This window comes from Delphinus delphis, chromosome 15 (assembly GCF_949987515.2).
Source record: "Delphinus delphis chromosome 15, mDelDel1.2, whole genome shotgun sequence".
Classification (NCBI taxonomy): domain Eukaryota; kingdom Metazoa; phylum Chordata; class Mammalia; order Artiodactyla; family Delphinidae; genus Delphinus; species Delphinus delphis.
Genome location: NC_082697.1, coordinates 18,579,809 through 18,607,529, shown reverse-complemented (window position 1 = coordinate 18,607,529; position 27,721 = coordinate 18,579,809). Strand labels below are relative to the sequence as shown.

At 42.7% G+C, this 27,721-nt stretch overlaps 1 protein-coding gene across 1 annotated transcript in view; it reads left to right on the top strand.

The window, feature by feature from the left end:
• TOP1 (DNA topoisomerase I) overlaps positions 1-21,169 on the top strand; it is an 85,639-nt gene extending 64,470 nt beyond the window's left edge. The window contains exons 12-19 of the mRNA XM_060032938.1: positions 10,651-10,900; positions 11,843-12,028; positions 13,109-13,177; positions 13,720-13,834; positions 15,145-15,272; positions 18,375-18,469; positions 18,691-18,840; positions 19,870-21,169. Coding sequence (XP_059888921.1) covers positions 10,651-10,900; positions 11,843-12,028; positions 13,109-13,177; positions 13,720-13,834; positions 15,145-15,272; positions 18,375-18,469; positions 18,691-18,840; positions 19,870-19,972 — 1,096 coding nt within the window. The 3' untranslated portion in view covers positions 19,973-21,169. The remainder of the gene's footprint in view (positions 1-10,650; positions 10,901-11,842; positions 12,029-13,108; positions 13,178-13,719; positions 13,835-15,144; positions 15,273-18,374; positions 18,470-18,690; positions 18,841-19,869) is intronic.
• The last annotated feature ends 6,552 nt before the right edge of the window (positions 21,170-27,721 follow it).

Below are 27,721 nucleotides of genomic sequence, written 5' to 3'. Positions count from 1 at the left end.
GGGGTAGCTGAGAGCTGCACCAGTTAGTGGGGCTGATCATCTCTGTCTTTTTGTTGAAATCTAATGTTTTCAGCCTCTAGAATCACTTTGACAATTGAAAAACATCCCCATAAATAGAAGGTAATTTCATAATTAGCATTATCTGGTGATGTCCCTAAGATGTATCCATTTTTTACATCACATTGTATTCTTATTTATTAATCACAAATATAACTGGAAATCCCAGTATGAGCCTGGCACAGTGTATGCATGGTGCTAGGAATTGTGTTGGTAAACAAGGTGGACACAGTCCTTGCCTTCACATTGTTTACTGTCCAGAGGTCAGAGTGCAATGAAGAACGTGGTAAATGTGTATTGGCTTCTACAGCTAGTTCTCTTCCTCACCTTCCTTGGCTCTGAAGAAGGAATGTAATTACTCTGAATCCAGAAAGAGGTTGTAAAATCTAGAGTCTTACATACTCTGTCTTCCTAAGGTTTCATCTGGGTAGATTCCACCAGGACCAAGTGGGATAATGTATGTGAAAGCATATCATAAACTGTTGAGTACCCATGTGCTGCTGCTTATTGATGCTGCTACTGACAGGAGGAAACTGTCTGGAAGGGCAGTCAGTTCTTGTTAGCCTGCTAGGCATACCCTGCTTGGGCAAGTCCCTCAGACTACTATGGAAATGTGAACGGCAACTTAAAAGAGAGATGGACTCCGCAGGAAAACAGTCAAGGAATTAGTTCTGTATAGACTGACTGTTTACATGCAGGGGACTGAGGCTAAAGACCCTCTTAATCTTGGTTTATAGTTTATTAAACACGTTAAGATTTGAAAGCCACAGCTCAAAAGGCTGTGTGTCTTTTCAAGACTAAACGCACGTTTTCTAGCTTATAGTCCTGTGTCCTAATGAAAAATACCCATGTATGTATTTTCTTCAGTGTAACTGGAAAACGTCACTGTTTTTTAGTTTAGAGTAAGTATAAAATCAGAAAGAGAACCCCTGTGGCAAGTAAAAGTCAAGTCATTTAAAGAAACATGTTGTATTCCTCTTCTGAAATACCACCAAGCCATAGGGCTACCAAGGTGGATAAACAATGATTTTAGCCCTCAAGGAACTTACGGGCTGCTGGGCAAATCGGATAAGAAGTCGATTGTATTGGAAAGGTAAATGTTGAATGCTTCAGATAAATGGAGTAGTTATTCCCAGCAGTTAGAGAGATTAGAAACAACTTTATGAAGGAAATTTTGTTACAGTTAGGTCTTAAAAGAGAGGCATTTAAAACAGAGAAATGTGTCATTATGGACAGAGACGAGGAGTGTGAAAAGGAGTAACAAAGAATTGTCAAGTGATGGTTGCACAACATTGTGAATGTGCTAGCTGTCACTAATGGTCAATTTTATATTATGTGTGTTCTACCACATAAAAAAAATTTATCAAAATAAAAGATTTTAGATTACTGTTAAAGTATTTTCACATAAGTTGACATTTGATTCTGTTAGTAACCACACCAGACATGAACTAATGCCATCGTTTTACAGATAAATTTAATCTCTGAGAGGCCAAACTGTTGCCAGCCTTAAATGCCATGCTAAAGCGACTAGACCATGTTCTGCATTTGATGGAGAACCACTGGCTTGGAACAGAGGAGTGTCTTGAGCATAACCCGACTTGAGCAAGATTTACAGGCATTACACATAATCAAATCAATAAATACAAACTGTTGTACATGCTGCAAAGGATACAGGGTACCTATTTGAGAGTATGCCAGGGCACCTGATCTGGCTTCTGGGGTTTAGAAACGCCTTTCTGAGAAAGTTATATTTAAGATGAGACTTACAGAATGAATAAGATTTATCCATGGAAAGGACAGGGGAATGGGCATTCCAAAGAAAATAGCCTTTTGAAATCCTGAGGTAAGAAGGAGCTGCGTGTTCTTGAGGACTGAAAGGTGAACACCGTAATTGGAGTATAATGAGCAAGAAAGAGGCATGATGAGAGGAGACTGAGAGAGGAATGCAGGCTAGATCTTCAGACTCTTCCTTAAAAAAATTTTAAGTTTTTTTTTTTTTAATGTGGACCATTTTTAAAGTCCGTATAGAATTTTGTTACAGTATTGCTTCTGTTTTTTGTTTCTGTTTTTTAATTATTTATTTATTTTTGGCTGCGTTGGGTCTTCGTTGCTTCACACTGGCTTTTCTCTCGTTGCGGGTGAGCGGGGGCTACTCTTCGTTGCGGTGTGCGGCCTTCTCATTGCGGTGGCTTCTCTTGTTGCGGAGCACGGGGCCCTAGGTGCGTGGGCTTCAGTAGTTGTGGCACGCGGGCTCAGTAGTTGTGGCTCGCGGGCTCTAGAGCACCGGCTCAGTAGTTCTGGCACATGGGCTTAGCTGCTCTGTGGCATGTGGGATCTTCCGGGACCAGGGATTGAACCCCTGTCCCTGCATTGGCAGGCAGATTCTTACCACTGCGCCACCAGGGAAGCCCTTGCTTCTGGTTTTATATTTTGGTTTTTTGGCCACGAGGCATGTGGGATCTTAACTCCCCGAGCAGGGATAGAACCCACAACCCCCTGCATTGAAAGGCAAAGTCTTAACAGTGGATCGCCAGGGAAGTCCCTAAATTTTGTCTATTATCCAAATCCAGTAGGAAGCCACTGGGTTTTAAAGAGGGGAATAATGCGATTTGTGTTTTAGTAACCTGTGATATAACTGATCATTCTGACTGCTGCTCTGTGGAGACTGGATTGGACACAGACAGGAAGTAGGGAGACCAGTAGGAGGTTGTTGCAGTACTCCAGGCAAGAAATGGCAATGACCTAGACAAGATGATGGCAGTGGGGGTCGAGAGAGGGGAACAGATGCCAAATACATGTGTGGTCTACAGGCAGGATTAGAGTCGATAGTAGGAGAGTCTCTGAGGGTTAAGAGACTCGTTAGACAAGCTGGTGGAGCTCCTCAAGGGCAGAGAGCCAGCCAATTTTTATTCAGACAATATCCAGATAACTGCTGTGCACTGTAAGGATTTGTGCAGGTTTCTGAGTGATGGTTATGGTAGTAAACCTAGAAAGCCACCTAGATGTAGGCCCTGCCTAGAACCTTATACCCAGGACAGAGTGGCTCACTCTAGCAACTGGGTTGGGATCCTGAGTCATGAAAAATAGTTAAAGCTTTGGCAAGTGGTACTGTTGAGGGGAAAATAAATGTGATTTCTTAAGCTTTCTGTCAGTCCTCCTCGGTTATGTCCCACTCAGCAGAACAGATCTTCAGAGGTCGAGGTTTTGACAGCATGTTAAATGGTTTTTTAACTGTACTGCCAGCAGGAGAAGCATTCTCTTTTTAGATAAAAAATAGAAAGATACAAGTAACAGGGATTTTATTTTCAATGAAATATTTCAAATATACAAGAATAGAAATAATGAACACTTACATACCTACCATCTGGCTGTGTCAAACCTTAACGCCATGTCCTATTTCAGTTGCTTCATTTCATAAAAAGTATTCTGAAAACCATAGCTTGAAGCCCACTAGGTACCATTCATCTCTTTCCCTAGAGAATACTATATTGAATTTAATGTTTTCATTCTTGTGTGTATTTTTGTATTTTTACAGTGTATTATGTGTGCATGAACAATATGTAGTATTGTTTTACAAGGTTTGATTTTAAATTAGATATGTTATTGAGATCGTTCTGCAACTTATTTCACCCAGCTTTGGTGTTGAGATTTTATTATCTTGATACACATTTCTAATTTATCCATTTTATTTGCTACATGGTATTCTATTATAAAAAAAATTATCTGGGGCTTCCCTGGTGGCGCAGTGGTTGGGAGTCCGCCTGCTGATGCAGGGGACATGAGTTCTTGCCCCGGTCCCGAAAGATCCCACATGCCGCAGAGTGGCTGGGCCCATGAGCCATGGCCGCGGAGCCTGCGCGTCCAGAGCCTGCGCGTCCGGAGCCTGTGCTCCGCAAAGGGAGAGGCCACAACAGTGAGAGGCCCGCGTACCGCAAAAAAAAAAAATTATCTGTTCTCTTGTCAAGAGACACTTCGGGTTTACAGTCATTAGCTAATATAAATAGTGCTGGCATAAACACATTTTCCTTGTGTATACAGACGAAAATGTCCCTTAAAAATTCTTTATTAGATATTTCCAAATTGTTCTCTAAAGTACTTGAACGAGTTTACATCACCACCATCCTCCCAACATTGAGCACAAGTTTCTCTTTTTTCCATATGTTTCTAAGATTTTGCTTTTTATATTTGGATCTTTGATCCACTAGAATGTATTTTTGTGTATGGTGTGAGGTTGAGATCTAATGTATTTTTCCCAAATGCATAACCAGTTGTCCCAGAACAATTTAGTTGTGTTACCCCTCTGTCATATATCACATTTGTACACATATGTCATATTGTTTCTGGGCTCTCTGTCCTGTTTCATTTGTCTGTTTCTTCATCAGTAGCATACTGTCTCAACTACTGTAGCTTTATAAACTCTTACTATTGAGTCAGACAAGTTTCCTTCATCTCATTCTTCAAAATTGTCTTGGCTCTCTGCTGTTCCACATTAATTCTGAGATAAATTTGTCAAGTTCTAATGAAGACGATTGAGACTTTTCTTATAAGATTGCATTGAAATTATAGATTAATAGGGAGAAAATATTGAGATTATTTTACTGAATCTTCCAATCCATGAACATGTTATACCTCTCTATTAATTCATATCTTTGAATATACCCTTCAATATTGTTTTGTAATTTTCTCCATAGAGGTATTACACATTTTTTTAAACTTTTCTTAGAGACCTTATAGTTTTTTGTGCTATTGAATAAGTATTTTTCGTTGTTACATTTTTGTTTGTTGTTACTGGATTGGTAATGCTGTTGATTTTTTTAATATTGATCTTCTATCTGGCAACATTGCTGAACTCTTAAAGTGTCTGTGTCTTTTTGGAGTTTCTATATAGTGACACTATTTTTATATTTTTTAAAAAACAATCATCCATGAAACCTTAACTTCTCACTAGTCAGCTATTGTCACAGTCAAATACTTGATTAATTTCTGTACTCAGTACCTTCTCTCTGGGTTTACTTGTTGAAATACATCCTTTATCATTTATTTAGTGAGTTTCCATAGGTGGCAAATTTTTCTTTTATCTTCGTTCTTATGATCTGTCTTTTCTCCAGTAAAGAATGCATCTTTATTATTGGCGATCTATGGTGTATCTAAATATACATATATTTTTAAAGATACTCAGACTAGACTTTCAATTTGAGGACAAAAGCATTTTTATTCTAGAAAACTCTCGGCCATTATTTCTTCCATAGCTTCTAGGCCATTCCTCTCATTTATTTGTCTCTTTAGGTCTGGTCTTCATTTTCAGGGGAGTTCTAGAGACTTACTTCTGTTCACTAATTCTCTTTTTGATTATATCCAATCTAAAGTTTATCCCACCTATAATTTGTTTCAATTATTATTTTTGTTTTCAGGATTTCTAATTATTTTTATTTCATATTTACCTGATTTCATTTCATTTCATTTAAGACATGTGCTTATTTTATCATTCTTTTGTCCTTTTTAGTAGATGTTATATATATTTTTTTTCTCTTGAAAGTCTTTGTTCTTTAAAATGTTACCTGAAGTGAATTCATGTACTAATTATTTTGTTGGCAGTTCTTCTAACCCATTTTCCTCATATATTTTGGAATTTGTTTGTAAACCCTTTTGAACGGGAAGTAGTTTTTCCCTTTTCCTCCTCTTTGCTCTCCACTTCTCTGCTCATACCTCCTGTCTTGGAGCGAGTCTTCTAACCCAGCTCAGCCCATGCTAACACAGCCCCTGGTTTCAGGTTGCCCCTTCTTGCATGGAGCACTTTCATTGCTACATGTTTGGAGTACAGTGATGATTAAAGCATGAATTCATTGACCTGATCTGACCCAAAAGTCTGTGAAGAGTAAGTTTTTGTCATAGAGGGTGAAGGGTGGTAACTGGTGGTTTTATTTCATGGAGGACTTTAGGTCCAGTTTATGGGAGGCTGCCACCATCATGGGGCTCTGCTGTACACCTTTCTGCTCAGCCTCCAGGGATTTCTCCTGAGATTCTTTGCTTGCTCTTGTATCTATATTTTGCTCATTCACTTCTTGCATGTAATACTGTTAACACCTTTCTGCTCCATCTCTGCTCCTTCAAAAAATTTAACTCAAGCATGATATGACTTACAGATTTTTGACAATTTAAAAAATTTGGTTAGTCAAGGGTAAAAAAGCACAGCTGAAATGTGTCCCTTTGATGTACCCTGTCCTTGCCCCCTTTCTAGAAACTTGGATTGGTCTGCTTGTGGTCATAGCCAGCATTACACTACTTCTGGTCTCCCAGGTCATTGAAAGAATCAGGACTTCTGAGAGCCACAGTAACACATGCTCCAGTTACTGAAAAGATTGTCCTGAGCTCATTCACATCTTTATATACTCATCTTGGTTTGTTCCGGTTTTCCACCCAGGATTCCCGTTATACAGACATCTTCTTGCAAGTGTTTCCATTCCCTTCCTTTTCCACTCTGTACCTGGTGCCCGTATAATCTGAAATAGCAGGGAAATGACGGTCAGCTTTCTGGAACCTGTGTTTTCAACAAAACTCTCTGATCCCAGAAAAACCATGGATCGAGAGGTTGCAAAAGGACTGCTTATAGTAAGTTCTCAACTGCTAAGTCCAACCCCTGCCAAGCATTATCTGGTCTTGTAACCTGGGGAAGTAGGCCTTAGTAAAAGTAAGACTCTCAAACCAGCCTTAGCTTTATGAACAAAATTTATCATTTTTCTTTTAAATGAAGTACAGCAACCTTCAGTATCACTGTTGCTATCACATTGCATTCAATCATACTAAGATATTCTCAGTGCCAAATACCCACTTCTATTTTTTCTCTCTTTAGGACCTAGGGGTTTCAAAGATGTATGTGTCTACAACCTTTTAAATGTAACCATCTGGGATTACAGGGCTGGATTGAAGGAAAATGTCTTTGTAAAACTTGCTAGTTTTGGGAAGCTCTGATTTTGGTGAGTTTTATTAGAAGGAGAAAATAAGACGTGCTTATTTTTTAAAAAATTACATTCTGAACCTGACTTCTTAGTATACAGTTCTAAATTTTTAAGTGTAAGAGCTAGAACATTAAAGCTTCTAGATGATAATCATGGTAGAACATCTTCATTACCTTAGATTTCTTAGGACACAAAATAAACACTAACAATAAGCAGTTGATACAGTGGACTTTATTAAAAATAAAAATTTATGTTCAACACAGGACACTGCTAAGATAATAAATATACAAGTAACAGACTGGGAGAAAACATTTGCAACATGTATATCTGACAAAAGACTTGTATCTCAAATATACAAAGAATTCCTATCCCTCAATAATAAAAAGAAAAAACATCCCCATAAAAAAGAGCAAAAGACAGACAGATGCTTTAGAAGGTAGAGGATTGGCCAGTAAAAAAGCACATGAAAGAGTACTCAGCATCACCAGTTATCAGTGGAATGCAGATTTAAACCACAATAAGATACTAATTCCAGTTCTAGGTAATTTTGCTGCAAATAAAATGAAGACATATGTCCACAAAAAGACCTATACAACAATGTTCATAATGCTATATTTATGCTAGTCTAAAACTGGAAACATCCCAGGGGTCCATCATCAGAATAAACACAGTGTAGTATAGTCAAACACATTAGAGATAGTCATGGAATATACCAGCAAGGTAAAAGGAGTGAACTGCTGATAAATACAACAACATGGATGAATCTTTAAAACACATTGAGCAGCCAGACATGAGAATCTAAACTTTATGATTCCACTTAAATAATATTCTAGATTAGTCAAAGCTAATCTATGATAATAGAAATCAGATTAAAAGATCAGTGGTTGCTTGGTTGGTGATCAACTGGGAAGGGTCATAAGGGAACTTTCTGGAATGACAGAAATATTCTCTAACTTGATGGGGTGTAGGTTACATGGGTTACGGATGGTCAAAACTGATCTAACTGTATACCTAAATCTGCATAACGTAAAATCTTTTTAGAAGATTTACTCAGAGTGAAAGGTTGAATAGGAAGTATTGGAAGGAAAAATACTACTTTTATCTGAAAAGAATTTGAATCTATAAAGAACTCTACAAATCAATAATAAGACAAACATATTTAAGAATGGGCATGTATGGAAAGCTGGTTGGATTTTATTTTTAAACATAGTATAAACACATAGGGCCAGTTTATTGTCTTTTGTTTAAATTATGTATGTGTGGGGTTCAGATTGCTGTTCACTCTCTGGATTCTGTTTAGGGAAACTGAAGGGCACAGGGATATGCATACTTCTTAGAGGCCAGCCCTCTCCTTTTAGACCTAGACAAGGTGGCTCTTCCCACCACCCCCATCTCTGTGTCCTTATTTGAGAGAATCTTGGATCCTTGTGCCAGGAGCCTAGCCAACCTGTGAAGAAAATCTGGTCTTGTGGTTATCCCGTGAATGACTTACTTGTTAGGTTTTCTAAACTTTGTTTCACTGGTATGACTAAGGAATGAGCAAGTGTAACCCTACTGGACTTCGAAGACTCAGACTCAGGTTTTGGTAGGCCTGTGTGTATCAGAATGATGGGAGAGAGCTCACTTCTGAGCTGGAGACTGTACTGTTGAAGATGAGCCTTTCGTGTCCCGTCTTTTGTGTGTGTGTATATAAGAATGATTGTCAGGGAGATTTATTACTGACTTGAGATTTATTACTTACATGAGGAAAGTTTCTACTGCACCTTTTTCTTATTTGCCCTCGTTTTCTTCCTTTTTTAAGATGTGTAATTGCTTTTTTTTTTTGATTGCGTTGGGTCTTTGTTGCTGCCCACGGGCTTTTCTCTAGTTGCGGTGAGCAGGGGCTACTCTTCGTTGCGGTGCACGGGCTTCTCATTTCAGTGGCTTCTCTTCTTGTGGAGTGCGGGCTCTAGGGCATGCAGGCTTCAGTAGTTATGGCACACGGACTCAGCAGTTGTGGCACACGGACTTAGTTGCTCCGCAGCATGTGGGATCTTCCCAGACCAGAGATCAAACCCGTGTCCCCTGCATCGGCAGGCAGATTCTTAACTACTGTGCCATCAGGGAAGTCCTATTTGCCCTCTTAAATGTCAGAATGTACTTAGAAAAACCAGAGAGAAGTTTTCAGCTTCCCATTGACAGTATATAGAACTTGGATATTTCTCCTGTATCACTCAACTACTAAACCACCCACCCACAACAACAGGTAGTTACTGAGCCTCTTGTTTTGTAGCCAAACAAGCATATACAACTAGTCCACACACAGTTGTGGGAGAGTGCTGATGACTCATTAGCGTAGCTTTCATTTCTGAATGTTAGGAGCTAGAAGCAGAAGACGTTTCTTTCTTTCTTCTTCCCTTCCCTTTCTCCCTTTCTTTCTCTCCCTCTCTTTCTCTTCCTTGAGTCTTCTTTGCTGTGCATGGGCTTTCTCTAGTTGCGGCGAGTAGGGGCTACTCTTCGTTGTGGTGCACGGGCTTCTCATCGTGGTGGCTTCTCTTGTTGCGGAGCACGGGCTGTAGGCTTGCAGGCTCAGTAGTTGTGGCTCGTGGGCTCTAGAGTACTGACTCAGTAGTTGTGGCGCACCAGCTTAGTTGCTCCGCGGCACGTGGGATCTTCCCGGACCAGGGCTCAAACCCGTGTCCCCTGCATTGACAGGCGCGTTCTTAACCACTGTGCCACCAGGGAAGCCCCAGAAGACATTTCTTGCTCCATGTGCCCCACACACCTGCGTGCTCAGAAGGCCAGGTACCTTGACTGCAGTTCTTATGCCTCAAAGACCACATGTCTATGTCATAGGTAGAAATCACTGCAACTCTCTTCGGTTGTTGGCTGGGGGAACTAAGAGCCGAGATTCTTGAGTTCTCAAATTCTTTCCCTGTGTTCATGTCATATAGTCTGTTTCAGGCCTTGTAATATTCCCTGGCCCTTTTGGATTTCTTGGATTTTCTTTATTTTCCTTCCTTTCCTTTCTCACTTGACATTATTATCAGTCCTTGCTTGTGAACCTTTTTTCATTCAACAAGGTAACAGAAATCTTTTTCCATCACTGTTGATTAGATTGTCTTTTCACACCCTTTTTAAAACCTTTCATTGGCTTTAGAATCAATTTTTAAACCTGCCACTAAAAGCTCTGTTAAAAAAATGTCTTCCCAATAACACTGTTTCCCTCAGTCTCATTAAGAATACTTTTAAATGCAGAAGTTAGAAAATGGTGAATAATTATAGCTGTTCCTGGAAGTCACTGTGTTCCTTAGTAATTACATGTTGTTATCTTTGGTTCTGCTTCCTTGACAGTTCCATCAAATTGTGAATGATTGTCTTGAATTTAGTGAACTTCAGTCCTAGCAGAAAACTGTTGTTGGGTCACAGATTCAGCAGCAAAGCTGTGATGCTGATGTGGGAATAGGGATGTTTATACCCTTTGTGTTGACAGAAGTTAATTTTGGGGACATGTCATGTGGGCTTTTCTTAAGAACATAAACATTTCACAAAATGAAAGCCAGAGGCTTTCTTAGCAATCAGACAAGAGCCAGTTCTGCTTGTCAGGGAAATGGGACAGCATGAGTTCTCATCAGGTATATGCCTTGCTTAACTGAAGCTCAAGTTCCTTCTCTTTGGTTCAGAGCTCTGAACTTGGATATTCAGTGTCTGTCTTTACTCCACCGTCCCTAAGCAATCCACCTTTGGCGCTGGGTCTTTTGCAGGGTGAGAAAGACTGGCAGAAATATGAGACTGCTCGGCGGCTGAAGAAGTGTGTGGACAAGATCCGGAACCAGTACCGGGAAGACTGGAAGTCCAAAGAGATGAAAGTCCGGCAGAGAGCTGTAGCTCTGTACTTCATCGACAAGGTGAGAGCCTCTTCCCGTCACGTCGTCTACCATGTTCATCTTAACGAAGATGTGGGAAGCATTTACTCCTCCAGGCCCTGTGCTATAAGTACTGCTGGAGAGGCAGTGATAGCCCAGACATCTGTGGTCCTGCTCACCTGATCTCTGGTCCAGTAAGGAAGGTAGAAGTGGAGAGAGAGGTGTTCAGTGTCTGATGCTGTCTAGATACAGTCTGCCTAATAGGAGGATCTTCATGAATCTGAATGTGCCAGAAATACTGACACTTTCAAACTCTTTCTGACAATGCACCACCCCCCCAAATTTTATTTTATATCACAACCCAACACATAAATGTGTTTGTGTGTAACTGAAACAAATGTTGCACAAAATAATGCTTAGCCTTTCTATGAGCAGTGAACTCTGATGTCTTTTACTCTTTCTTGTTTTTAAACAGGATGGTTATAATCCTTAAAATTGGTTAAATAATCTGCCAATGTATCACAACTACAGTTTAGAAGTCAGTGCTTTGAAGATCAGTTTCTCAGCACTCTTTTGGAAGAAAAAGATTTCTTATTTTCCCCGGTTTTGCACTGAGTATATTTATTTTAACACAAGTTCTTATTGTCTTAAAAATTAAGCAAAATTACGAGACTAGCTTTTTGAGTCTGATTGCTGAGAGTTTAAAATATGTTCTTTCCTCTATCCCCATTTGAAAGGACAAGAGTAAACAGAAGCTTAGATTTCTGGGAAAGTTTAATATCCCTTGACGATCCACACTTCATTTTATAAGGGAAGAAGCAACAATGCAGATCCGGAATTCCCAGGCCTTGCAAACTGATGCTCTGTCCCTGAAGAGAATTGGGAGGCTTCTGGTTTTGGTTTCCTACAGAGCCTGTGATGTTGACGTTTCTTCATTCATGCTTACCTTTTTTTTTTTTTTTCCATTCTCTCATCCCTGGGCAGCTTGCTCTACGAGCAGGCAATGAGAAGGAGGAAGGAGAAACAGCGGACACTGTGGGTTGCTGCTCACTTCGTGTGGAGCACATCAATCTGCACCCAGAGTTGGATGGTCAGGAATACGTGGTAGAGTTTGACTTCCTGGGAAAGGACTCAATCAGATACTATAACAAAGTCCCCGTTGAGAAACGAGTAAGTTAATGTGGCCTGAGCTCCCTGGCCTGTTTTTTCATTCATTCATTCAACAAGCATTTGTTGAGTGCTTTTTCTGTGCTCTGTGCTTTGCTGAACACTAGAAGAAATGGCTTGAAAGAGAGTGGAGAGGTATTGTTTGGTGTCCTGTGTACCTCCTTTTAGTCCCTGCCCCTCACCCCATGCTACTTTACTGGAATGAGGGGCCATCTCCTGTGGCAGCATTCAACAGAGAATGCTATAGAGAGTTGGCCCTCACAATGAACTGCACATTAGGTTTATCCCATCACACTGTTTTAATGATCCAACCACACTTCAGTATTCCCTGGTCATGTTGCAAATTTGTCATTTTCGTAGCATTGCTCAACTTTCCCCCAACTCCTCATTCAGCAAAAAGGTAGCCCTTGAGTCCCCAGATCTCTGAGCCCATAGCTGAAGAGGGTGCTGCAGCACCACGGTCCGCCAGAAGTACTGGGCTTGAACTGGAGACCTTACAGAGTGCAGTACCCCAGTAGTCCAGCCCTTCAGCAGTCTGATGTTTCATCAGTAATTAGGTTTTGCTGGCTGTGGAAATGTTTCAGATTAAACAAAGCTAAAGAGATCTGACAGTTAAATGTAATATTTGAGTTTAGGTTGGATTCCATACTGGGGAGGTAAAGAACATCATTGGGTCAGCTGACAAAATTGGAATATGGACAATAGATTGGATAAAAATGTGTCAGTACAAATTTATAAAGCTGAGAAGTACCATGTGTATATAAGGGAATATCTCTATTCTTAGGAAACACACTGAAGTATTCAAGGGTAAAGGGCCATAATTATGTAAGTACCCAGAAATGGTCCCAAACGAATAATTGTGTATATACACACATAAATGTGGAAAGGAAATGAGTGTACGTGTGCACTGCACAAATAGGAAATGAGGTAAAATATTAATGGTAGGTGGATCTGGGTTAAGGATATGGGTGTTTCTTTGTGCTCTGTGGGGTTGTTTGTTTGTTTGCAAGTTTTAAGTTGCAGTTATTTCCAAAGTAGAGGTTTCAAAAATAATAATAATTAGGCTCTGCTTATTTCTTTTAGGTTTTTAAGAACTTACAACTATTTATGGAGAACAAACAGCCTGAGGATGATCTTTTTGATAGACTCAATGTGAGTGGGTAAACTGCACTGGGTTGAAGAGGGGTCCAGCCAGAGCCTCCCAAGGTCCTAAAGGAGAGGTCTGCCTGGGAGTGACTGGGGCTCTCCCCTCGGCCTGTCCTGGGGCACCTTGTATACTCTCCCTTCCTCAGGCACACAGCAAATCCATGGCCGAAGCCCTGGGATGGGGTGGACGAACCCTGCCTGTTACCCTCTGGCTCCTGCGGAGCCTTCCCTTGGCTGGATGCTTAGCCACCTGTGCTAGAGACCCAAGACCTGTCCCTGAAGTCTTATTGGGGAAGATCTTAATAGGGAAGGATACAGTTGCTTTATTGGCCTGCTTAAGATTGAAGTGTGCTTCTTTGGGAGGTACATGCAACTCTGTATTCTGGAATTCTTCTCCCATTTCCTAACTTCCCACTGGCAGGACAGTAAACTTGGCAAGGTGTAACTGCACTGGCATAAATTTCCTGGAGCTTGCCAGAAGGGCCAGGGTGGTATGTATGGCTTTTACCTAAATCCCAACATCCTCTTCATTGCTTTGTCTCCTCCAGACTGGTATTCTAAATAAACATCTTCAGGATCTCATGGAGGGCTTGACAGCGAAGGTGTTCCGTACATACAACGCCTCCATCACGCTACAGCAGCAGCTAAAGGAACTCACAGCTCGTAAGTACTGCCTGACCAGATAGGGCCCATGGCCTTAGTGATGATGACCACTATCCTTACTCAGCTAAGTCCTAGATCTGTTCTACTTATCCTCCTTGACATTGTGACTGGAAACTTTTTCCCTCCATACCTCTAATAGAGGGCTAAGGCTTAGATGTATAAACAGATCAGTGCTGTTTCCCCTATTCCTACTCTAGCTTCTAGAATAGTTTTATGAAATGCTGACAGGGGCTTTCTGTCTGCTCTGATAATGCCTGCATTTTGTGTTTTATATCTATGTTATTTAAAAGCTCATAGAATGAAGATAAAGTGCTATGATGTTCTGTTAAATTGGAGAGAGTAAGGCTGTCATGGTTACTAAAACAGCATAGGAGCAAATCCTTTCCCTGAGGTTTCTTTTTTTCCCTCTTAAGAGTTGGTAGTATTCGGGACTTCGCTGGTGGTCCAGTGGTTAAGAATCCACCTTCCAATGCAGGGGATGTGGGTTCGATCCCTGGTCGGGGAACTAAGATCCCACATACTGCAGGGCAACTAAGCTCACGTGCTCTAGAGCCCACGCGCCACAACTAGAGAGCCCGCATGCTGCAACTACTAAGCCCACGTGCTGCAACTACTAAGCCCACGTGCTGCCACAAAAGATCCTGCATGTCACAATGAAGATCCTGCATGCCGCAACTAAGACCCGACACAGCCAAATAAATAGATAACTAAATAAGTATAAAAGAAAAAAAAGAGTAGGTAGTGTCCTCCTAAAAACTAGCTGCAGAAAGTATCACCAAGATCCACAAGCTTTTTTTCCTCTGGAGCCTAGTCACTGCTGAATTTCCACTGTCCTCTAGAAATATGTCAAATGGTATTAGAAAATGGTATTCAAAAAGCCAAAGATGGGTATGTTGAGGGTCAGTATTTTAGGGTGGGGCAAAGAATGCTATATGACACAAGTAAAAACATTTCTTAGATGACACTTTGTATTTTTCTTTCTGAAAGATATAGTGCCTTGTGGTTTTAAAATGTAAAATTTCTGGTCCCTTCATTTTACCCTCCTCTACAGGCTCTTTCTGTCCCAATTCCCATATTTTCTTCAGGCTGTTTTGGGTGGTTAGATGGGGGAGGTGGGCACTGAGGCAAGCAGATGATTCTCTTGACTCTCAGATTTTGACCTTGTGCCTTGTGGGAACCTGAACTGATCATCTGAGTGAGATGAGGACCAGTAAAACCTTTACGTGAGGATAAAGCGCCGGGGAAGGGACATTGTGTGTTCTCTCTTCTTATACAGATGGACTCTTATTACCATGTTTCTTTCTTTACAGCTGATGAGAACATCCCAGCAAAGATACTATCTTATAACCGTGCCAACCGAGCCGTTGCAATTCTTTGTAACCATCAGAGGGCACCACCAAAAACTTTTGAGAAGTCCATGATGAACTTGCAATCTAAGGTATTTTGGATGTGGATGGTGGGGTAGCAAAATGAAGAGAAGCATGTCTGCTATGGGCATTTATACTCCACCCTTCTGGGTTGGGATATCAGAAAGGTTCATGCTAAATAAACGGAAATTTGGTAGTAACTATTGCTGATCAAGATACTGAATATCAGGTACTCATTGTTCAGCAAGTCTTTATTCTGTGTTGAGAAGGTAAATTTGATGTACCCTCTTTGAAATACTGCTAATTATTGTCCTTATACATGAGGATAATGGATATAAAGATAGTCTTCACAATTCCTTTCCACAGCCCAGAAATACAACTATTTCCAAATTATATTGTTTTAAATTGAAGATGATGAAACAATATTTAATTTCCCCCTAATCCTAGCACAACTATTTTTATTTCTGCACATTCCACATGAATCATATTTTTATATAGCTCATCATCAAACATCTGTTGAATACAGGCTGTGTGCCAGAGCTGCTGCCCTAGAGGGAGAGGGTGATGTGCAAACAACTAGACACTGTTCCTCTTCCAGGTGCCTCTCTCCTTCCTCCAGCTCTGCCTGGTACTGAGCTTTTAAGCGGCAAGGCACTTAACATTTGATGATGTGCATTTCTGTGTTACCAATGGCTACATAACTAATCCATTCTAATGTATTAATCCACAATGAGAATTTGTAGATATTTCACTACAAAGCAGACACATGGGTTACAAAGTAAACCAATTATCTTGAAATATGTTTACCAAAAAGTCTGATACAGTAATAGATGTCCTTCCTTATTAATTTATTAAGTTAGATCTTAGGTGGGTCTGATAATTACTATAAATGTCAAGGTAGTCATGAATATAAATGATACTTTGATTTCTGCAGCAATATGAAAATATATGAACTAGCTATGGGTGATAAAGTCATAGATACTACTGATATTACTGTGTTCAATTGCCCACACTCATAACTGAAGAAGAAATGATGAGTTTCAACTAGAGGTTAATTAAACTACAGATTGATTCTTTTCCATCTGCGTTCACAGCATACTGTACTTGAACAACTGGAGTTTAAAAACTACTGCTGTAGAGTGAGGCTGCATACATATTCTGAGGCCCAGGGTGTTTTCCTTCTGTTGAAATTTCTTCCAGATAGATACCCAGCTGTAGTACATATGGGTCAGAAGACACACATAACCTGCAGTTCATGCTACAGATGCCATCTGGCTTTCCTGAAGGGATGCACACATCCACAGTAAATACATGTGTGTCCACAGACATCTCAAATCCTTGGATCATGTGACTGGCAGGCAAAGAACCTGTACAGACCGCCCATCCTAGCAGCTCTGTTAATGGCATTCATCTGGTGCCGTTTACTCTCCTCATGCTATCATTTCAAGCCAGAAGTAAAAGCATGACTCTTCAGGTGGTATTTACCTAATTCAGGAGACCCCTCCCTGGAGCATGAGGAGGCCTTTTGTTGGTCTCACTCTGGAACCACTGTTTGGGCACCCAGGCTGCCTGCCAGACGAGCCCTCTAAGCACAGGAACCATCTCCTGTGTGCCCACAAAGCAAACACATGCCCCTGTTTGCCAAGTGAATCAATGGAGTCTTTGATGCTTTGAGAGAATTCAACATAGCCTGCCAATTTAGCATTCACAGAAATGGTTAAAAGATTGTGGTTTGTTGCATTTCTGGCCTAAGAATCTGGCTAGTGGTGTCTGTGATGCTTTTGTGTCAGTTCCTTCAGCTTGACTTTGGACAACATAGATGTTGGAAGTAAGCCATTCATAGTAAACATATTTAATGATTCTCTCACAATGGTGACCTCTGTTTCCAGTCTTAGGCTGTGCGTGTAAATCTAACAGACAATTCCAGGCTGAGAGCAACAGCTCAGTGTGTATGAGTCAGGCATGTATTTACTCGGCAGAGGTTCCCTTGACCTTACAGGTTAGCAAGGTAGTAACAGGTCAGGGGCTCTCCTGCTCCCAGCAGTGTGAGCTCACTGCTTTGGGGCTCTAACTCCACAGTGTTGCTTAAGTAAGAAGAACTTAGGGCTTCCCTGATGGCGCAGTGGTTGAGAGTCCGCCTGCCGATGCAGGGGACACGGGTTCATGCCCCAGTCCGGGAAGATCCCACATGCCGCGGAGGGGCTGGGCCCGTGAGCCATGGCCACTGAGCCTGCGCGTCCGGAGCCTGTGCTCCGCAACAGGAGAGGCCACAACAGTGAGAGGCCCGCGTACCGCAAAAAAAAAAAAAAAGAACTTAGAACTGGTTCTTTCAAGCAAGAAAGACTGGAACTGCCTTTGTCTCTTCCTTTAAAGACTGGGTCCCCATGAGATTTCATTTGAAAAAAGAGCTCCACAGCTAAAAAAGTTTTCAAATCTGCTTTGGGTGATGACCATTTTAATTTCCTTCCCATCTCAGTTTTCTCTCCTTTTAAAAACAGAATGCCAAAGCCAGGCCATGCCATGTATTGGCTTGGAACAGACTAAGCTGAGCTCTTTGGCTTCCTGGGTACCTTTTAATTGCCATTTTCTAGTCCCTCGGATATTCTCTTCAGTGCATCCTTCTTTCTTGAGAAGTTGGCAGCTCCTTCCCAGAGTGCTGGTAGAATCTGAGGAATGAGCTGCGCTCAGTAGATGCAAGGACCCTATCTCAGCTTCATAAAGAGTATCTCCTGCAGTTGTATTCTTAGAATGGAAGCGACAACCTGGCACGAGAGCCATTTGATAAACAGCTCTCACCTGTAGCCCTCCTCTCCCAGTATCTAAAACCGAAGTGTTCTCTGACTGTAAGATTAGCACCCACATTCCCAGTCCCAGTGGGTTCTTTTCCCTGAGCTTCTGGATTAATGGGGGCCCTGGGTCACTGCCTATAAAACCCTCATTTCTTCAAGGGTGACTGAAGAACGTAAATGGCCAAGTAGCATTTGAATTCAGCACCCGCTGCACATCTACTCTGTGCCTTCATGAAGCCACCCCTAGTTGTTTTGACCTGGCAAACCACCAAGACAGCCTGCCTGGTGTAGACAACTTCTAGGTTTCATCCTCTCTTGAGGAGCCCTTCTTTGTATTCTCTGGGCTTACTTTATTCCTAAATCTTATTATTCTTCCCCACCCAGATTGATGCCAAGAAGGAACAGCTAGCAGATGCCCGGAGAGACCTGAAAAGTGCTAAGGCTGATGCCAAGGTCCTTAAGGATGCAAAAACCAAGAAGTACGTGCCTGGTGTGATACAAAGCTGGGGGTTGTTGTGAGAGAAAAAAGGGCGGAGCATCAGCCAGAGGCCCTAGCCTTTCTAGGGTTTCTGAGTGATGTCTTTTAGAAACCTCTGTACCTGGGGCTTTTCTGCTTTTACTGTCCCTGGATGGCACCATGGGGTTGCAGTGCTCTTGTCCAGAGGCCAGGCCTGGCTCTTGATGACTTCCTTTCTTCCAGGGTGGTAGAGTCAAAGAAGAAGGCTGTGCAGAGACTGGAGGAGCAGTTGATGAAGCTTGAAGTACAAGCCACAGACCGAGAGGAGAATAAACAAATTGCTTTGGGAACCTCCAAACTCAATTATCTGGACCCAAGGATCAGCGTGGCTTGGTAAGCACCGCACCCTTCTTGAACTCCACCTGCTGGCTTGAGAAGGGTGATGGGGGTTCCAAGAGCGTTGTCAGCTTTCACATGCAGTTCCTACGCTGCACACTTAGAGTCCTCTGGGAAACCTCTGTCTTCTGCTGTGCCCACTACAAATGCACTGGAACATCCTGGATGGTCCTAAATGGTCAACACTGTTACACCATCTTGGAGTGTGTTTGTTTGTTAATGCAGGTATGGTCCCTACCCCTAATGGAACTTTAGGACAAGAATGGAGACTCTTAGTCCTTATTGAAGGAAAAATACAGAAGAGCCCACCCATCTACCTACACTTTAACTTTTCAATAACATTTTTTTTTCTTTACAAGTGAAGGAAGTAAGGTATGGACAAGGAGAAAAAAAAAATGAGAATACAGATCTGAGAAACCTATGCAAAGAGTTTGTGCTACTGTTTGCTTGTTTCCCTGTACCACTGCCCCGCCCCGGCCCCAATTTCCAAAATAAATGGCTTTTTTGGAAGATGCTTATTAGTTAACTTGAGTTATTATTAGCTTCTGGGCCTAGGAGGAGCAGTCATCTCCTGTGGCCCTGCTCCTCTGGGCCAGGGGTTCCAGCAAGCTCTTGTATCCTTTCGACTTTTTGCCCTGTTTAGTGCTAGAGGTTTGGTTAGCTTGACAGGCAATAGACTGCAGTGGTTAAGAGCATGGACTCTGGAGCCAGACGGCTTGGGTTCGCTTTTCAGCTCCATTTTAACTAGCTGCATGAGAATGAAAGCAAATTACCTAACTTCTCTGCCTTAGTTTTTCATCTGTACCTTTTTCATTTGTACATCTATAATAGCATCTACTTTAGAAGTCTTTGTCAAGATTAAATGAGTTAAGCACATGAAGCTCTAAGAAACATGTCTGGTACCTTATTAACTCTCATTCTCACCAGACGGATGTGAAGAAGGTGGCACATCCAAGCCTCAGCCTTGGGTCTGGCCCGTTGTTCCCTGAGACACACTAATCCCCGTTCTTTCTCCCTTGTCTGCAGGTGCAAGAAGTGGGGGGTCCCAATTGAGAAAATTTACAACAAAACCCAGCGGGAGAAGTTTGCCTGGGCCATCGACATGGCTGACGAGGACTACGAGTTCTAGCCTGTCTTGAGGGGCAGGAAACAGTTCTGTGAAAAGGAACAGTGTGGTTTGGGGCAGATGGATAAACTGTGAGCCTCGATTGCCCTCGCACCTGAGGGAAAGGGGCAGCAAGTCTTAACAAAGCAACATCTTTGAGAAAAGATAAACCTGGAAATATTATAAGGGAGAGCTGAGCCAGTTGTCCTATGGACAACTTATTTAAAAATATTTCAGATATCAAAATTCTAGCTGTATGATTTGTTTTGAATTTTGTTTTTATTTTCAAGGGGTCAAGTGGATGGGAATTTGTCAGAGTTCTGCCAGACAAATTCACTGTTTCACTGAAACATTTGGATTCTCTTAGCTACTGTATATGAAGTCCGATTATATTGGTGCGTTTTTACAGTTAGGGTTTTGCAATAACTTCTATATTTTAATAGAAATGAGTTCCTAAACTCCCGTCTCCCCCATTTCAGGAATTTAAAATTAAGTAGAACAAAAACCCAGCGCACCTGTTAGAGTTGTCACTATCTATTGTCATGGGAATCAGTTTTCATTAAACTTGAAGCAGTCGTGACATCGGCAGTGTTTTGGTTCAGACACCTGTTCACAGAAAAGCATGATGGGAAAATATTTCCTGACTTGAGTGTTCCTTTTTAAATGTGAATTTTTATTTCTTTTTAATTATTTTAAAATATTTAAACCTTTTTCTTGATCTTAAAGATCGTGTAGATTGGGGCTGGGGAGGGATGAGAGGGGGTGAGCGAGTCTAAGGATAATGAAATAATCAGTGACTGAAACCATTTTCCCATCATCCTTTGTTCTGAACATTCTCTGTGCCCTTTCAGATACCCATCTTTTTCATTTTAAACCCCAGTCTTTCACTTGAAAGATTTTATTGTATAAAAAGTTCCACAGGTCAAAAATTTAGAGGAAAATGAGTATTTGGTCCAAAAAAGGAAAAATAATCAAGATTTTAGGGCTTTTATTTTTTCTTTTGTAATTGTGTAAAAAATGGAAAAAAAACCACATAAAAAGCAGAATTTTAATGTGAAGACATTTTTTGCTATAATCATTAGTTTTAGAGGCATTGTTAGTTTAGCGTGTGTGCAGAGTCCATTTCCCACATCTTTCCTCAAGTATCTTCTATTTTTATCATGAATTCCCTTTTAATCAACTGTAGGTTATTTAAAATAAATTCCTACAACTTAACGGAAACTTGGTGTCTGCCTCTTTGTAACCCAGGGCCCCAGGCCAGAATGGAGCTCTGGGGCTGGGACTTGGAGTGGGATGTGGTCTGCCTGCTCCAGTGATGCCTTCCTCCCCAGGAGCTGGGGGCTGGGCCAGGCCTGGAAGGGGCTGCATCTGTCCTGCTGCCGTGGGTGTGGGTCACAGAGGAGGGAGCCAGAGTCCACATCCTTAGAAAAAGGCAGACCCAGGAAGTGAGGGCGAGTACAGAAAATCTACAAGAACAGGTGGGGTGCAAGAACTATATTTGGAGCATAGGGTAGGTTTATTGAGCAAGACGGAGCAAGTGTATTCAGGAGACAGATTTTGGAACACTTTCCATGTGTGCTGGCAAGAAGCAGTAGGAGCTTCTTTGGGTTTGCTTATGTGGCTAAGGTTACTGTTAGGATGGCAGGAATGAAGGGTACTAAGCCAATCAGAACACTGGATCCCAGAAGCGCTCTCCCAGATGGAATGCAGACTTCTTTTGTTGATTGAGAGAAGGAGTGGTCTGTGACCACTTCTCTGTGCTCTAGTACCTGAGCTGGCCAGGGTCCCTACAAAAATTGTTTTTCCATTCATCCTAGGTTACAGCTGTCTGGAATTAGGTTGAAAGGTGAGGTCTCCTGGTCAAATGGAGTCAGGGGGGCAGGAAGGCCAAAGTGGTCAGAACTGGTCCCTTAGCTAGCCAGCAGGCACAGGTGTACTCTGGGAGGAGAGCCATCTCCCTGATGGTCTCTGAACTTCCTGGGGCTGGGCCCACTGCAGAGAATCCTGAGGGGTCCTTGGCAGCCTGTATGTCACTGGCCAGTGAGGGAGGCAGCATTCACCCCAGGAAATAAAGGAGGTTATGTAGCCACCATTGCTTTGGAGCAAGAGATTGCAGCCAGGCATTTTTGAATTCTATGGTTCTGGGGCAGCTAGACCACTGAATGTAAGGAATAGTAACAAGAGAGGCTCGTCCAGTGCCTTATCAATACACTTCAGCGGACCTGCCACAACCAGAGGACAAACCTTGGACCACAGCTAGAAACCGGGGACAGGCGGCCTTACAGGCAGATTTTACTGATGAGCACAAACTTGTGCCCACCTTTCCTGGCAAGGACCTTCCTTCTGCTGAGGGCAGGTGCAGGGCAACTAGATACTGGTCAAGAATGGTTGTGAAGGACATCCTGGGTGGTGGCAACAAGGCTGAGAGAGCAAGCCAGAGAATGGGAAGCTGACCTGGCCACTGCAATGAGGGAAGAGTCTAGACAGGTAGGTGAGGGCCAGGTATGAAGGGCCCCGAAGGATGCTTGAACACGGAGTCAGGAGACCACCCCTTCCTATTCATCTGGCAGGTAGGTTCCCTCCTCCCACTTCCAGCCTCATCTGGGAGCAGAGGCCAGATGTGCAGGGTCTGACCCACTCCCTCCTGTCAGGCTCCTCCATGATGCTAGAGTCCAGCTGTGGGCAAAGGGAGACCGCTTCCACACGCTACCACAGCCAGACATCCGGGTGCTTGCTTGCCTCCGCCCTCCCCCGCCACGTCTGGTCAGCCCGTCCGTTCTCCCTGTCAAGTCTACCTCAGGCCTCTCCCACATTTAAAAAAAAAAACAAACAAAAAAAAAACGAGAAAAGAAACCACAACTCCCAACCCTTTCCAGCCACCACCCCCTCCCTCTCTCTGTTTCACAAGCACCTGGAATGAGTCATCTCTACCACCCGGTCACTCCCCCACCCACTGCAACTAGCGTCTGCCCCATCTTGCCTCCAGTTCCCCCTCCACTCGGACCACAATCACCCATGAATGAACGACCAAACCACTAAATGGGCTCTGCTTCTGCATCTTATTTAAACTCACTGTGGCACTGGACACTTGACCACTTTTTTTTAATTACTATTGATACATATCATAAATCCACCCATTCCAACTGTACAATGATTTTTAGTAACTTGAGTGAGTGGTGTAGCCATCACCATAAATCAGTTTTAGAACTTCTTCCCCCCAGTAAGATCCGTCATGCCCACATACAGTTAATCCCCATTCCCACCTCCAGCCTCCACTAATCTACTTTCTCTATAGATCTGTCTTTCCTGGACATCTCACATAAATGGAATCATACAACGTGTGACCACTCCCTTAAAGCACTTCTCTCGGGTTTCCATGGTGCCACCCTCTCCTGATTTTACCCCTCCCTCTCAGGCTGTTGCTTCTGTTTCCTCCTCTATCAGGTCCTTAACTGCTGTGGTTCTCTTCTCAGCCTAGCTGATTTCATTCACACTTGAACACGATGACCTCCACATCATTTCCTCCAGCCTAGACCCCCTTCCTGAGCTCCAGACACATACTGCACTGCCAACTACGTCTCAGTGGGGATGTCCGTGTTCAATCTCAAGTCTGTAGAACCGAGCTCAGTACCTACCACTCCAAGCCCACTGCGCCTGGTTTCACATCTCAGGGAAAGGCACCACCATCCACTCTGTCCCCCAACTGGAACCTAGGGCAGCCATCATCCTTCACATCTTTCTCTCACTTCCACAACCAGTAAATCACCAACTCTGATATCACCTCCTAAATACCACATACACCAAATATAGGTATTTCCTCCACAGAAAACTTAAAAAAAATTTTTTTTTTCTTCTGAGAAAAGTGTTTACTTATATTTCAGTCCTTACAAAATCCCTCATATATTGCGTTATTCTCTCAACTGTTTCGAACCGAAAAGCACTTTCTGGAGAAAACACATTATCCTGAAATGACCTCAGTCAAGCTAGTTTTGGATGATTATAAGTAGTCCCTTGACAAAACGAGTAAACAAGGAGGCAAAGAAATTTACCACAGACGCGGTAATTATTTCTCACAATCCCAAGTATTACATGTAAACAGGCCTCTTCAAGATCACTTTAAATAGCAAAACGGTGTTGATTTTTTCAGGTTTGAAAATGATACTGCAGTTATGTATGTATGTTTTTAAAGAGTCTTTTAGAAAAACACTGAAATATTTATAGATAACATTATAGAGCTAAGATCTGTGTCAAAATTATATGGAAGGGGTTAGCGGGTAGAGTCTGGCACAAAACAAGAGTGGCCACCAGTTCATAATTAAAGCTGGCTGATGCTATCCTGTCTCCATTTATATATATTTGAAATTTTCTGTAACATTTTTAAAGCAATACAGTTTAAGTGGTGATTATGTAGATGATTAATATATATCTATGGGAGAAATGAAAAGAAACCTGTTTTAATGTTATACAAAAAGGTAATTATGCTTAGGTTAACATTTCTAGTGACAGTATCACATACTGATTCAAAAAGTATTTTCTCTGCAACAACACAGATGAATCTCAAAAACATTATGCTGAACATAGACCCAAGGGTACACACTCTATGATTCCATTCACATGAAATTTTAGAACTCACATAACTAATCTGTAGTGACAGAAAGTAGACAGTGATTGCCGGCTGGGGGCAGGGGAGATTGACTGTAAAAGGACACCCAAACACTTTTTGGGGTGATGGAAATGTTCTATGACTTAACTGGGTGGAGGGCACATGAGGGTATACATTTGTCAAAGCTCACCAAACTTTACACTTAAAATGGGTGCATTCTGGGCTTCCCTGGTGGCGCAGTGGTTGAGAGTCCGCCTGCCGATGCAGGGGACGTGGGTTCATGCCCCGGTCCGGGAAGATCCCACGTGCCGCAGAGCGGCTGGGCCCGTGAGCCATGGCCGCTGGGCCTGCGCATCCGGAGCCTGTGCTCCGCAACGGGAGAGGCCACAACAGTGAGAGGCCCGCGTACCGCAAAAAAAAAAAAAAAAGTGTGCATTTTAGTCTATGTAAGTTATTCCTTATTAAAGCTGATTTTTCAAAAGTGCTCTTTCTCAACTGAGAAGGAAGATGACGTGCTTTCAGAAATTATACTAGATGACTCAAAAAGTGGCTTTAATGGCGACAACTATATAGAAGTCAAAGATTCATGTAAAGAGGGACTTCCCTGGTGGCTCAGTGATTAAGAATCTGCCTGCTGATGCAGGAGACACAGGTTCGAGCCCTGGTCCGGGAGGATCCCACATGCCGCGGAGCAGCTAAGCCCATGCGCCACAACTACTGAAGCCCGCATGCCTAGAGCCCATGCTCCACAAGAGAAGCCACCGCAATGAGAAGCCTGCGCACCGCAATGAAGAGTAGCCCCCACTCGCCACAGCTAGAGAAAGCCCACGTGCAGCAATGAAGACCCAACACAGCCAAAAATGAAATAAATAAAATAAATTTAAAAGATAAATAACTAAAATATGTAACTAAATACACTTATATGTGGACATCTGAATCATGCATCTCTAAAAATATTTATCAATACATTTTAGTTGCAAAAATAGCCACAGAACACCTGGAGTGTGACCTTATTGTGAAAACAGGTGACTGACTGTCTTATATTTAGAGCTGCCATATCTTAAGGCATACCCCTCACTTTGCTCTGTCCCCACAGCCACCAACAGGTCTAGTAAGGTCAGCTGTCCCTTCCCAGTGCTCCAGGGGCCCTTATCACACTAAATTGTCATCTGTTGACAAACGTCTGTTGGCATTTCTCTCTCCACTACTGGAGTGGGAACTCAGTCTGATTCATTCTGTCTCAGTGCTATAGAGGAGGCATCAGGAGTGTTTGTTGGAACAAGGGAAGAAAAGGTGGAAAAACAGCAGGTCCGGTCTGGCCTGTGCCAGTGGCTAGCAAGGGCACTCCCCTTCTCTGCCTGCAGCGAAGCAGTTACAGTATCCCTGCCACCTCCCTGAAGAAGGGACATCTGGAGTCCAGCTCTCCTGCCTCAACATCTGGGTCCCATTAGAGGAGCCCATCAGCAAAGGGGAAGCAGGGTCTGCAGAGAGAGCAGAGTCCTGGCCTGGTTTCCCCCTGAGGGACAGAAAACACGAGGCTCTGGAGAGTACCTCCCAGGTGAGCAGAATAAGACAGAAAAAGTGTGAGGCCCAATGACTAAGGTGGAGCCAATGGATGGATACTGGGGATGAGAGCTCAAAAGACAAGACCGCAGGTTGTGGGATGGAGTTCAAAGTGCACTAAGGTGAATGCTTATTAAGTACCAGCTGTATGCTTAGGAGCAGGCTGGCTGACTCAGATGCTGGAGAAGGGCTGGTCAGACATCTAACATAAACTACTGAGTAACAATTTTAAAAAGTTTAAAGAAAAGGGATAAAGTTTCATGCATGGATCAGATTTGATGCTGCAAGTCTATAAATCTGCCTACCTTCAACTGTGGAAGGGGCTTCACTAAGCTATATTTTTATACCTTCTATATTCACTCGAGGTCATTACAAGGAACAATGAAAACTGTGTCGGCATTTGCTGTTAATCTGCTGAGAACATTCTCCACTATTTCAATCAAATAAGTGTCCACTTGAGAAACTTCTTTTATAACTTAAACCCAGGAAAATTTTTCTCCCCCAAGGAATCAATTATCAGAATAGAAGGAGTTTTTGCTTTGGCTACCAGGAAGCTCAGCCAACATTCAATTCTCAATCACAGCCGCCATGTTAACCCATATTAACCAAATTACATTCCTCCTTCAGGTAACAGCATATCCCATTTCTACAGTACAATATTTTTGCCTTTTAAGAAATGTTTCAAGTACTTAAAAGACTAGAAAGAAGACATCTGTGATGGGCACAGTGATGTGCCACTCAGATTCCCCTTCAAGGAAGCACTTGTTTCCGGGAAACCTGTCAGCTCCCTAAGACCACCGTGGCTGCAGACAGCTGTCTGGCCAAGGCTGTGCTCTTCCCAAGACAGCCCACATTCAATGGCTTATTGAGGTGCTGCAGCAGAGCTCCCTGGGGGGCTGGCTGAGGCTGTCGCCAGGCCTGAATCACAGCTTAACTTCTCCCTGCATCCCCTCCTGTTTCCTTCCCTCCCTTCCACAGTGTTGATCCCAAGGGCACTCCCTAAAAAATGTTCTGCACACTAACCTCTGACACAAAGCCTGCTTCCCAAAGAACCCAGCCTGTAACAGCATTTAACCAAATAACTGAAAACAGAAAACACATCAGGTATGGGTATTAAGGAAGGGGTAAGAAAACACAATAAAATGTTCATACCTACATGGAAGGCAACACAGCATGGACTCTGGATGGGTTTGAATCCCATCTCTGCCACCTCTTAGCTATGTGTCCACGAGTATGCCTCTCAACCTCTCCATGCCTCAATTTTTTTTCTGTGAAATGGGGATAATGAGAGAACTTATCTCAGTGCTGTAATGAAGAGTAAATGAGCCAAGGGGGTAAAGCAGTTATACTACATGCCAAGTGCTGTTCTAAGTGTTTGCTAAATAAACACCTGTGGGGTCAGGCCCACAAGGCCAAAGGGGCAACTCGGCTGGGACTCCCCCCCAAACTCCAGGCACAGGTACTGGCATAGCCGGAGCATGCTGAAGCATGAGTGTTGACAGAAATAGGCCCAAGCCGGGCTAGCTTTGGTGATGTCATCTGTGTGGGCCTTGCGTGGGTGCTGGGCTGCTCCCTCCCAGCCAGCGCAGCTGCAGGCACTGCCAGTA